Below are 13,038 nucleotides of genomic sequence, written 5' to 3'. Positions count from 1 at the left end.
GGAAGTGGTCGCCGCTGGCCCGGAAAAAGAACCCGCAGCCCAGAGTCCCCTTCTGGCGCACCTGCGGGGCTTGGTTCCCATTTGTTTCTAGGTAAGTCTTTCTAATACAACGGGAGTTAAGTTGAGGGTGAACTCTCCCCCACCCCAGAACTTTGCGCCCAGATTTCGGTCCTGGCTAAAGGCGAGGGTTGCGTGTTTAAAGAGGCCCGTTTGCAGCATCCACAGGGTCCCTCCGAGCATTTGTCGGGGTTTTTTGGATCCCAGTTTGAGAGACCTTAGGTGACAACTGGATCAGACCAAACTGACAGGACCAGGCGCTGCATCCGGATTCCTCTGGCTCCAAGGAGAAAGATTGCTGCAGAGGGCAAGGTGCGGTGTGTGGCACAAGCCGGGTCAGAGCGTGTTTTTCTCCCCACGGTGCCCGACCCTGGACGTCGGAGCACAGGGCATCGCCCTTTCCAACTTTGGGGATTCACTAGATGCACTAGAGTCCTGGTATTTGGAGATGAAGCCCTTGCAGCAGACCGCTTGGCCAGACTCAGTAAGACCTTAGTTTAGGTTGTCTTACCTGTCACAGGTTAGGTTTGGAAACAGGACCTGTTATCCAAGCTGGCGGAATAGACCTTCACATTTAGGGAGGCGGTGCTGGAATCTGAACATGAGACAGATCTGGGGACTTACCCTAGCTCTGTCCCTCCCCAGGCGTGATTCCTTGGACTAATTACATAACCTTTTTACAGTCTCTATCTCTTATATGTAAAATAACTATAGTAAAGGCTTTTCCAGTAGGAATTTCACTTTAAGAATTAAATGGAAAAACAGAAAAAAAAAAAAAAGAAATAAAAAGAATTAAATGGGACTATGATTGTATGTATAGTAGTTCCCAGCCCTTAATGGTTATTCAGCAAAAGATTACTATCATTACTTGCCCTTCAAAGACTGCCTCAAGTAGCTTGCTTTAGTATAGGACAGTGTTCTGTTAGAAAGACATGTTTTTGGGATTAAAGTAATAATTTAAAAAAAATTTTTAAGGTAGCATTTGAAATACTTTATAACTTAAAAATAATTTAAGGTATGAACCCATTTACATTCATCATAGAGCCCCTAAGAAAATGATGTCAAAATCTGCCTTCCAAAAAAAGTTGATTTTTTTGAAACCAGTTAAAGCATAATGTAAATAAATAGCCTTTCCTGTGAATAAATTAACAGGCCAGGTGGAAATGATCCTGGTGATTCCAATTTCATCTGTCTTCTTACGTGTTTGCAAAGTAATGCCATACCTTAACACTAGCAGAAGAGATACCAGATAGGTTTTTTTCTTGAAATTGGATTCCTGAGTACTCTTTACCCAAAGTTAAACTGCATTCCTTACACGGAATTAAACCTGTAACTTGTAAACCTGAGCAAACTGATGAATATTTCACATCTTCACTGTTTTGCTGCACTTTGTGTTCAAGCTGGAAAGAACTGTGAAAACCTGTACATTAACAAAATTGTAGAAGTATTTCATAATGTGCAGAGTCTGAAGCAGAATACGTTATTGCTAACATCTGAAGCATGTCCGTAATTCTCACTAGTTTACACAGTTAAGAACATTCACAAAGCCAACTTTGAGATCCGTTAAATTATAAACTACTGAACTCTAAGCCAAAATGATTCTTAAGTAAAAATGGTCCAAATTAAAGCCACTGTTGCCTCCCTATTTTATAAGCAAGTAGGGAAAATAATACAAGCTGGGTTTTTCAGTTCTGTGACCCATTAGGCAGCCTAGGCCCTCATTTCAAAATCAAAACACATTATTCTACTGCTGAGAACGTGCTCTCTTGAGCTGGGTTGACTGGGTAAATTCTATATGTCAGTTTTTCACTTTCTCTAGTTACTATGCTCCACTTACTACAAAGCCTCCAGTCTCATCTCGTTGCTCTGTAATCCTGCCAGCTGGAGTCACTACTATTAACATTTTGCTATATGTCCTGTCACTCTTTCCCTCCCTGGGGCACACACTGAATACCAACCCTTTAAAAATGAATTGCTTTGTATGCTATTTATTGGATGACTGATCTTGGGTAATTTTTGAAAACATTTTTTGTTTTCAAATTATACTTACCACTAATGTTTGGAAATACTACTGTTTCTACAACATTTCAACTTAGAAAAAGAACACCCAAATAAAAAATGCTAATTCACAAATACGTTCAGATGCTCAGAGTTGTTAACCTTCATTCAGAGTGGAAGCCCCACCCCCTCCCAAAATACCCCAAATCCAAGCAACATAAGACCACACAAGATTATTATGTTTCATTGAAGCATACCACCTGACACTTTTTGGTTAAATACAGAGAGATAGCTGCTTTAGATTATGAGTTATTTATCTATTGACAGAGGCTCTGAAATTACGTTTCTAAGACTAGGTTAAAAGAATGAAAAAGTAATGAAATTGAAATGGGCAAAAATACTGTGAATTGTACTTTTGAAACAGCAGAATGAAAACAATTCATGAATAACTGACCATCATTCAATCTATGGAAAATTTGTGGCAATTTATCCTCTTGTATATATCCATCCTCTAAGCAATTTCCCCATGACAGTCGGAACATCGGTATGACCCTGTAGCACAGTGTCCCCTGGGTGCTGCAAATACTGCCCCCCATGATCATTCCCATACAGATGCCCTCCTGAGAGAGAGAAAAGAAATGAGAAACCCGTGATCTTTACCTAGGTCAGGTGAGGCTGCCTTGGCGGCTCTAATGGGTAATGGATTGCTTAGTCTACGAAAAGCTTGTAACCATTATTTAAAAGCTTCATCATTCATACTGTTTCTCCGAGGCATATGGTGGCCAGAGCCCCACAGAAAGAGGGCTACAGGATCACAGTGAGTTATTTAGAGGTCCCCCTTCGGAACTGTTGTTGGCATGAAGAACCCTTAGCTGGGAAGGGCCAATGGAGTGAATGGAAAATAATGGGAAGGTCAGAGTACCCCCATGTGGTGTGATGGTGAAGGCAACCTGTGTACGAATCGAGGCTCTTCGGTCATCAGTATTGTCCCAGAAGGCCCTCTTGCTGGTACCTGGGGGACATTGTCACACACCAAGGGAAGCTAGCGGTGGGAAGGGACTAGCCCGATTCCTGCCAGGATGGCTGGGGATCAGGACCGAAGAACCTAAGTGTCTATGGGGAGAGGTGACAAGACGGACGACTATGAAATGACCCAGTCCTATTCTTGGCCCTCCCCAGAGAGTTCATTTTCAAGCTGGATTTCCCCATTTTGACTCACGTGAAAACCTTTATGGGTTTTGTCCCTTCACCGTGACCCCATATTCTTCAAACCCATACGCTTTCAAGTGTCTGTTACTCCTGTAGCCCCATTCTAAAGCAGGGATATTGAAATCACATGTTGGTGTTAACTTTCACTTTTCTGATGCACATTGAAATAAAAAATTAAATTAAAAAAATGTTGATCCCTGTCCCCCTAAAACCATCTGGAGGCTGCACATGCCCCAGCTTTGAAAAGCTGCTCTACTACCATCCTCCAAAAAACAGGAGTTCAAAGTCGCTAAGTCCCAGGAGAGCCCAGGACGTTGGGAGCTTAGGTGTTGGGGTAAGAAGTGTGAGCTTTTAGAGGGGCTTCCAGGAAGACGCCTCAGTTCCTCTTGGGAGTCCTCACCCCCCCCCCCCCCCGGGCAGCAGGAGAGGACAGCTTGAACCAGACGCATGGAAATCAGCCTAATGAGAATTTCCTGGCTTGAGATTGCCCCACCCCAATGAAAGCCCTGTAAAGGGACCTTGAAGCTCTCCTCAAATGTTAGGGCAATTCTGAGTGTAATTGGCTCAGGGGTATCAAATAAAAGCCAGGAAAATAGTGGCTGAGAAAGTGGAGAGGGGAGGTGGGGGGAGAGAAGGGGAAGGCAGGAGATTTGGGTCAGAGCAGGCAAGTCCCTGATCTCCTGTTTTTCAATCAATCAATCAATCAATTAAAATAAATAAATAAATAAAAAAGCTTGAAAATGTGCCTGCTAGGTTCCAGCATACAAGTCTCCTTAGCTTTAGGGCCACTGTTAGCCTCACACTTTTTTCTGTCTTGTGCTGTTTGCTTTCACTTAAATCTCGCTTACCACATCCTAAAGCCCAGTAGCAGAAAACACACACGCAGGAGTGCCTTTATGCTGGCTAAAATCTCTTCACGGGCATTTCAGACTCAGATAAACCACTGAGAAAGTCCTAGCCTGATGGTGACATTTCTTGGTGACTGTTTTTTTTTTTCCCAACCTGCTTTCCCCACGTGCCTGTGAACAACATGAGTGTGGCTGGCTTAGTGCTTGATAAAACCAGAATTCTTCCTAAAAGCCCTCAGTCTCCAGATGGCTTTCACCCCTCCACTTTGCTGAGGAAATAAACCACACTCACACAACAGTGGATGTTGAGAAACGTGTCTTTATTGGATGAATTTATTTTAAAGGCATTGTCTGCTGTGGGACTTACAGGAGTCATCTGGTTAAACCCACCACCAAAAAGTCACGGATGGCGGTCTTATGACCTCGCTAAAACAATGAGCAAATTGCAGAAGCATTTTCAGGGGACATTTATAAATAAATTAGGTGGGGGGAGATGTGGGGTTTCCCAATTCCTGGGGCTTTGGAGTGGAGCTTTCCAGCTGATTCTGTCTCCATGGTTTGGGCCATTTAAGAATGTACCATTTCCTGGAATTCTAGAACAGAAGGGGTGAGAACAAGGTCAGTGGAGATGTACTGTATAGACTGGAGTGCAACGCCCAGGAGAGTTCTGAAGAAAGGGAACCGGGCAGGTTGTCAGTTGGTGGGCACGGCCCGCTCCGAGGGCACAAAAGAAGCAGGAGTCACTGACTGCAGGTCCAGACAGTTGGCCGTGTTCCACCTTCCTGCCACATCTCACTGAACAGATGTCTTTAGCTTTGTGAGGAGCCCCTCGTGCTAGAATTTTTCCCCCTCAGCCCCGTCCTTTCTCCCTGACAATGAATGAATCCAGTATGCTGGCCTGTCACACTCCACTCACTCAGCTTTTTGTCTGGTCAACTTAGGACAGAAATGGGAAGTTTTCTTACCTACTTAGGAAACATTTCACAGAGTGGGACTTCAAATTAACTTTTCTCTACTGAACCCGAACCTTGCCCCCCAAATTTCTATCACTAAAAGATAAAAATAATGGTGATGCTGATGTGTGGGTGCTACAGACTGAAACTGAAGATGGGAAATTTGCTTTATATTTATCGGTAAGCTGTGTGCTGATTTGGAAATCTTTCAGGATTAGGTTTCAATAAATCAATCTTCCCTTTCCCAAATTATTTTTTTTTCCTTTCCTTTTTTTTTTTATCAAGATCACATTTGACTTTATTTAAAGCCTACTGACTGCTGAAAGCAAATATAATTACAATGTACAGAGCCAGACTATTTTTCTGAGCTATCTATAGAATAACTCCCATGTAGTAAGTTATAGTGGTATCATTTTGAATAGGTTTTGAAAATGAGGGTCAAAATAGCAGTTTTAAATTTTAATTAGTACCAACGTAAGGAACACACCTAAGTTCTCCTGAGTTGATGTGCGCAAAAGCAGCTACAAAGCATGGAAGGAACAGGACAGAATCAGATAAAGGTAATCCTACAACCATGCAGTTATGCTAAAATCCGAGTACAGGGCTCGGCACATGGAAGACTGCATAAATGGTGATTGATTTCTTTGTTCTCTAATATTGCCCACTTGGTAATGTCCAAGTAATGCAATTGGCAACTGGACTTGCTAATGTCCAATGAAACATATTTGTTTAAATCCTTGAAAGCTATGAGGATTTCCTACTCAAGTCAACAGACTTTTTGGTATGAGATGTACTGGACAATGTCAATCCTCCCCTTATTCAGAGAGACTCAAATCCCACTCCTGGGAATTCTGTACATTGTTCTTAAAGTGCATTAGGATGTCTTTGCAAATAATTGGCCAGGCAAGTTGCTAGTCCTCTATTCAGGTGAAGGATACTTTCCAGTTCATAGACAGTGACCAGAGGGACCAGCTTCTGTGGTCCATCCTCAGGCATCATGCCGGAGTCTATATAGACATCGTTTACATCCTCACTTTAGTTCCGTTTTACAGATGAGAAGACTGAGGCTCAGCAAGGTTAAGAAAGGGGAGTTTTAACCCACATCTGTCTGATGTCATGGCCAAAGCCCCGCCCCCAATGCTGCCTGAGCTTAAGTCTCTCACAGGTGTGAACATACCGTCAGCCCCAATTTTCCCGTCTCCATCGTTATCCGCAGCTGCCATCAGGGACTTGGTTTCTGACTTGGTCAGTTCTCTAGCACCACTCTCAAACTTTTGGAGGAAAAACCTATAGGATAATAAAGATTCATAGGAGTGTTCTGAAAACCCATACCCCATATCTGTGCTCACCCCTTTCTTCTTCTCTTGAAGCAAACTGTCTGTCCCCAGCAATTGCAAAAATCACTCAAGATCCTAGCAAGCAAGGTGTGTCTCGCAGAGACTAACAGTGGGAGCTCTGTTTTCAAACGTGCTTTTCAGAGTTTTGCCCGTAAGTCCCTCTGCCAAAGAAAATCCCTTAAAGAATTTTTTTTTCACACATGGTCTGTATTTACTCACATATCTTTGGTGACCTCTAGTTTTTCTTTTCTTTTCATTTTTAGTATATATATATATGTATTTTTTTTAATTGAATTATAGCCAGTTTACAATGTTGTGTCAATGTCTGGTGTATGGAACAATGCTTCAGTCATACATGAACATACGTATATTCGTTTTCATATTCTTTTTCACCATAAGTTACTACAAGACATTGAATATAGTTCCCTGTGCTGTACAGTATAAACTTGTTGTTTATCTATTTTATATATAGTAGTTATCTGCAAATCTCAAACTCCCAATTTATCCCTTCCCACCCCCTTCCCCCTGCTGTAACCATAAATTTGCTTTCTCTGTCTGTGAGTCTGTTTCTGTTTTGTCTTTTTTTTTTTTTTTTTTTTAGATTCCATATATAAGTGATATCATATGGCATTTTTCTTTCTCTTTCTGGCTTACTTAACTTAGAATGACAAACTCCGGGTCCATCCACATTGCTGCAAATGGCGTTATTTCATTCTTTTTTACAGAGATGACTAATGAGCTTTTGCAGCCGCAGTCTTTGGTGCCCATGTTTAGTGGTTTGTGTGGATAGATGTGTGGCCGAACTGATTTGTGTTCTCCCCCTTCATGAGGATATGCCGAGTGACCAGCACCAAGGCTGGACATGGAAGAAATGCTGAGCAGACTGGCCCCCACCGTGACCCAGCCCCACCTAGCAATGTCAGGGTACCGGACAGGCTTTGGACAAAGCTTACTTAAGCTCTTCTTCATCCAGGTATCCACTCTGGTCGTTGTCTATGAAACGAAAAACATCCTTCACCTGACTGGCTGACATCTTGGCGAGGCCTGATGTCTGGAAGAATTTTTGGGGTTCAAAAGTATCTGGGTCTGAGGAACAGAGAATGGGTTATTCTGATGCCCACTGGATTGCATTGTGTACTTGGGTCAAAGAGCTGAAAACATAGATTATTAAAAGCACTTTTCATAATGTCATTGAGCCACAGGGATGCTCTATTCAAAGAAGTTTTTTGAAGAAAAAGTAGGGCTTTGACTGGACCAAGGGCTCGAGGTGGCTGAGACTGGGCGGCTTTGTGGTGTCATTGCCTCCCCAGCTTTCCCCACTAGATTCTCCACTACATTTTGTCCACCTCCCCTCCACTCCTCTCCTCTCCTCTCCTCTCCTCTCCTCTGTGTCTCCCCCTGCTCTTTTTATGGACCATGTATCTAAGATGCCAGCATCACTGGCCTAACTGGTGGGGGGAGTGAAATCACTGGATTCAAACAGGCTACCTGGCATCCAGTGCTTTCTTTTTTTCCACTTTTGGTTATATACTCAGATCTTAGATTTTAGTTGTTGAGTTAGCAAGTTTTATCCTCCGATCCCATGAATTTTCACCATCGTTCACATTTTAATTTAGGGGGCTTTGCGGGAGGTACAAATCCATGAGAGATGCCCACCCCTGCCCCATCTCCCCATTACCTTGGCATTCCTGCAGGGCTGCTGCGATGTCGTCAGCACTAAGGACATCTGTGATGCTCATTTTCCAGCTGTTCACACAGAATAAGTGGGATGTAGTAAATGGCAGCAGAAACATGCACATCTTGGGGGACAATGCCCCCTCCCCTGGCTCTCAGAAGCTGTGCATTGGTTGAGAAATTTTAAAATGTGATAAGCACAGTATTGTATTAAGAGCTGGGACAGTATATCTAAATAAAAGCCAAATACTAAAAAGATCCCAGCCTCCTTTGTCTCAGTGCCCTTTCCTGAATATACTCCAAAAAGGAAATGAAAAATGCAACCTAAAGAACAATTTGATTCAGTTTCCTTATAAGAAATTGTATTTACATAATAGACCATCTACAAACCATTCCTAAGGAAACCATGTTACAAATGCAATAGCATTTCAATACACCAGCCAGAGAATTGCAATGTTGCAAATTCCACTTTGGGTGGATACAGTATGGGCTGCTTGCAGATCTTCTGTGGAAGGGCTGCTGTCTGTCCTGAAGGATGGGAATCAGAGACATCAAAAACCCATCTACCAGAGATCTAAATCCATCCATGTGTCCACTCCACGGGAAAAGAGATGCTGAGCACAGCTCACATTAGCCTAATCTGAACGCATGCCGGAAAGAAGAGTCTGGGTTCTGGTAGGTCCACCAGCTACTCACCGCTTTAGATTTTCCACCAAGAAGAATCAGGAAAAAGAGTTGAAGGAGCGGAAAAAAAAAAAAAAAGAAAGAGAAAGAAACCAGATACGCTTTTGCTGCCTTGCTGACCTACCTTATATAGGATTGAAAAAGCGATAGTAAGAACCTCTTAGATTTCCTTCTCAAGGATCACGTAGACATAGCTCGGATGTCTTGCCTTGCTAATTAAACCTCTTTTTTTTTTTTTCCTATTTATATCTCAAGGGACTGTGGGTGGGTGGGAACAGCCAATAATAAAAAAAAAAAAACCACCTCAACAAACCTTAACTAAGGTTTCAATTCTGCAAACCAACCCTGCTGTTGAAGTGTGAAGACACCAGAAGTCTAGTAAAGAGGAGACAGTGGTGAAAATGAGGTAAACACATCTGAGGGTGCCCTGTAAACTGAAAAGGGTCTCCCAGATGTTGGTGGCCGCCATGGAGGCAGGTCTGCGGTCAACCTCTGAAACTGTGGACGTATGAAGCTGACCTCAGTCCAGGGCTGGCAAACTCAAAGTCAGTGTCAGTTGGATACAAAGGACTTGTCCAGCCAAGGAGATGACACTGGTTAGATGACTTTCACAGTCTTGACTTCGGTATTTCCCAGCTCTGTCTTACGTTGCGCACTCCAATTAAAGAGCAAAAAGGTGGGAGACTACCAACCGCTCCCAAGCGTCTAGCTCCAATTTGCAGGAAAATACATGAGGCCAGGACTTGGGGCCTCGTGATTTGTTCTGTTTTTTAGGGTTTTTTATTTTTTGGCTTTCAGCAAACATTATTGAGTCCCTATATGGCCAGCACTGTACTAAACTCTTTTTTTTTAAATTGTGGTAAAAAGGTAAAAAAGAGAAAAAAAAGTTTTTAATTTAAATTGTGGTTAAAAAAACACAACATAAAATTTACCACCTGACCCATTTTTAAGTGTGTATGTGCTATAGCAGCATTAACTGTATGTGCAGGGTTATACAACAAATCTCTAGGACTTTTTCATCTGACAAAACTAAACTCTATACTCATTGAACAAGAACTCCCTGCTGGCCACCACCATTCTTTCTGTCTCTAAGAGTTAGATGACTTTAGGTGTCTTTTAAAAGTGGCATCATTCAGTATTTGTCTTTCTGCAACTGACATCTTTCAGTTAGTGTAATGTCCTCAAGGTTCATCCGTGTGGGAGCGTAAGACAGGATTTCCTTCTTTAAGGCTGAATCCAAGCTTTTTTAAAAGTAAGAAAACTGATCTCATGTTGGAATCAGAATGATTCAGTAGCTTAGAAGCAGACAGTTCAGGAGCTTTAGAGAGGGGCCTCAGACGTCTCTCTGGGGGGAACAGTCTGGACAATCTTCAATTTGCCCCCAAACAGATTCCCCTGCCTCCACCCTGACGCTGTGCTTTTGCTGCGTCATCAATGAAAAGCTGCTGTCGGGAGCAGCAGTTCTTAAATCACCATTTCTGTCTTTAGGCCCCAGTGCCTAGCACACTGCCTGGCCTAGTTAGGCGCTCAGAAACTATTTGATGAATAGATAGATATACAGAACAGCAAAAAGAACTTGAAAATAAGATTACCAGCCTGCATCAACCTGCCCAGCCTTAAAAAAAAAAAACTGTTTCAGAAAATAAGTCAAAAAATTCGGTTGCTGACATTAAGTTGCCATAGAAACGCACCAAAATCCTTTCTTTCTGTAGGAGAGTTTACAATTGTCCATAGAGATAAAGACATTAAAAAAAAATCTGCTCATTTAAATGAAAACAGCATATGGGTTAAACGAAGACACTTCAGACTTTTATGCTGTTTTTCTGATGGAAACTAAAGATAAGAGACCCAGTAAACGTGATGTCTGAATCAACAGTGTAGCCAAGATTATGACTTGAATTCCACTGTGTGCAATCTGGGGGTCAAATTGTTGATTCACACAAAAGGGCAAACACTGTATGATTTCACTAATATGAGGTGAGATGGGGTGGAGAAGGGTGATTGCCAGGGCCTGGGGGAGGGGGAGCGGGAGTTACTATTTAGCGGGGATAGGCATTCAGTTTTGGATGATGACAAAGTGCTGGAGATGGGTGGTGGTGATGCAAGATGGTTGCACAACAATGTGAATGTAAAGCCACAGAACTTAAAATGGTTAAAATGATAAAGTTTATGTTATGTGTATTTTACCACAATAAAAACAAACAAACAAACAGTGAAGCCAAAAATAAAGTTAGACATGAGTGGCACACGCAAGACAGAGAAGCCTTTACACTTGAAACCAGTGGAACCAACCATGATGGGAAACGGCAGTTGGTAATGAAACACTAGCTTTAAAAAAACCATAAAAAGTGAAAAGGCAAATGAATCTGGGAAGTATCTGCCACAAGCCTGACCCACAAAAACTAAATGACCTTATCATATTAGGATATCACACAAATCAAGACGCAAAATCCTAAGACGTAGTGAAAGGTAGTTATTAAAATATATGTAAATAGCTCACACACTAGAAAGAATGAATAAAAACAAAATACCATTATTTTGTCTGTAATTTAACAAATGAAAGAACGGTGCTACATGGTGAAGGTGCGGGAACAAAATACCCTCATACTGCTGGGAATACGTGAGTGGAATGTACTTGGTGAATGTAGTAAAAGTCTTTAAGTTAAGAAAATATATATATAGTTTTTGGTCTGTGAGTACGTGCATATATGTGAAAAAACGGAAGGGAAGAGGCAGACATTTATAGTGGGGCTTTTTGTGTGTGTGATGAGAACTTTAAAGATACACTCTCTTAGCAACTTCCAAATACAGCATTATCAAACGTCATCACGTGCTGCGCGTTACATCCCAATGACTTACGTATTTTATAACCGGAAGTTTGTACCTTTTGACTCACCCATTTTTGCGCACACCACACCCCCTGCCTCTGGCAGCCACCAATCTAGTCTCTGTGCCTATAAGCTTGGCTGTCATTTGTTTTTGTTTTACATTCCACATATAAGTGAATCATACGATGTTTGCCTTTCTCTGTCTGACTTACTTCGCTTAGCGTAATCCCCTCAAGGTCCACCCATGGTGTCGCAAATGGCAAGATTCCATTCTTTTTTTTTTTTTTACAGCTGAATAATATTCCAGTGTGTGTGTGTGATATTTTTATCCGTTCATCCATTGATGGACACTTCAGTGGCCTTCACAGCTTGGCTATTGTGTATAATGCAGCAGTGAACACGGGGGTGCAGATAGCTTTTCAAGTTAGTGTTTTCATTTTCTTCAGATAAATACCCAGAAGTGGAATTGCTGGGTCATACGGTAGTTCTAGTTTTAAACTTTTAATGAACCACCTTACTGTTTCTGCAGTGGCTGCACCAGTTTACATTCCCATCAAAATGCACAAGGGCTCCCTTTTCTCCACATCCTGTCCAACATTTGTTATCGCTTGTCTTTTTTTCGTTTCAGCCGTTCTGTCAGGTGTGAGGTGGTGTCTCTCGGTGGTTTTGATTGGCATTTCCCTGATGATTAGTGAGGCTGAGCAACTTTGCTTGCACCTATTGGCCATCTGTGTGTCTTCTTTGGAAAAATATCTCTTCAGGGCATCTGCCCAGTTTTTAATCAAATTTTCCTGTTTTTTTTTTTTTTTACTATGGAGCTTACAAATTTTTGTCTTTTTAATTTTTTTGGTGGGGGGAGGTAATTAGGTTTATTTATTTATTTATGCTCCCATTTTAGTCCCTCAGATTACTCAAGCCCCCTCCAGCCACAGCCTCTCTGTACTGTTGTATTTGCTGGGAGTACTCGTCTCCTTCCTCTTGCTTTAGGTGTCTTACACACAGTCTTTCTATCTCTGCTCAGGCGCCACCTCTTCCGGGAAGCCTCCCTTGACTCCCAGACCAGGTCAGAGCCCTACTCCACAGGCGGCTGAATCTCCGTGCTTCTCGCGGTTACAGCAGCGTCACAGCTGCACGGTCCCACTTGCTGTGATTGCTTGAGCCACGTGTCTGCTCGCTGGACAGTAAGACACACGCGGGCAGGTTCAGGGTCTGTGTCGGCTCAGTTCTGTATCCCCGTGTGGACGTACACGAAGACCAACCAAGCGAGAACAGGCAAAGGATATTTACTCAGCGTATCCTCCTTGAGAGGACAGTAACTGGGGTGAGGAGGTCTGGGGTGTTGATAGTTTTGTCTCTAGACCTGGGTGCTGGCCACATGGGTGTGTTTGTTACTGAGTCCAAACTCGTTCTGCTCGCCACATGACGGGCCAATAAATCGGGAGGCGAGGTG

At 42.5% G+C, this 13,038-nt stretch overlaps 1 protein-coding gene and 1 long non-coding RNA gene across 6 annotated transcripts in view; one reads left to right on the top strand and one right to left on the bottom strand.

Annotated features, from left to right (window-relative positions):
• The first annotated feature begins 11 nt into the window (after positions 1–11).
• Positions 12–13,038, top strand: part of LOC135319244 (uncharacterized) — a 40,205-nt gene continuing 27,178 nt past the window's right edge. For all 5 annotated transcript variants that reach the window (XR_010377714.1, XR_010377715.1, XR_010377718.1 and 2 more), the window contains exon 1: positions 12–91. This is a non-coding gene — a long non-coding RNA (uncharacterized LOC135319244). The remainder of the gene's footprint in view (positions 92–13,038) is intronic.
• On the bottom strand, positions 6,101–8,141 carry OCM (oncomodulin). Its single transcript, XM_031432473.2, has 3 exons — positions 8,081–8,141; positions 7,356–7,488; positions 6,101–6,352 (listed from the first exon to the last, which is right to left on the bottom strand). The coding sequence occupies exons 1-3, from the start codon at positions 8,139–8,141 to the stop codon at positions 6,112–6,114; spliced, it is 435 nt and encodes a 144-aa protein (XP_031288333.2). The 3' UTR covers positions 6,101–6,111.

The sequence above is a fragment of the Camelus dromedarius genome, chromosome 24 (genome assembly GCF_036321535.1).
Source record: "Camelus dromedarius isolate mCamDro1 chromosome 24, mCamDro1.pat, whole genome shotgun sequence".
In the NCBI taxonomy this organism is placed as follows: domain Eukaryota; kingdom Metazoa; phylum Chordata; class Mammalia; order Artiodactyla; family Camelidae; genus Camelus; species Camelus dromedarius.
Note: the sequence above shows the minus strand (reverse complement) of the source record. Positions and strands in the feature narration are given on the sequence as shown.

Excerpts from the sequence above, each read along its gene's own strand:
- OCM (XM_031432473.2), bottom strand. The coding sequence starts at position 8,141 with ATGAGCATCACAGATGTCCTTAGTGCTGACGACATCGCAGCAGCCCTG. Across the intron at positions 7,489-8,080 it reads AGCCCTGCAGGAATGCCAAG|ACCCAGATACTTTTGAACCC; the intron begins GTAATGGGGAGA and ends TCTGTTCCTCAG. Across the intron at positions 6,353-7,355 it reads CTGGATGAAGAAGAGCTTAA|GTTTTTCCTCCAAAAGTTTG; the intron begins GTAAGCTTTGTC and ends ATTATCCTATAG.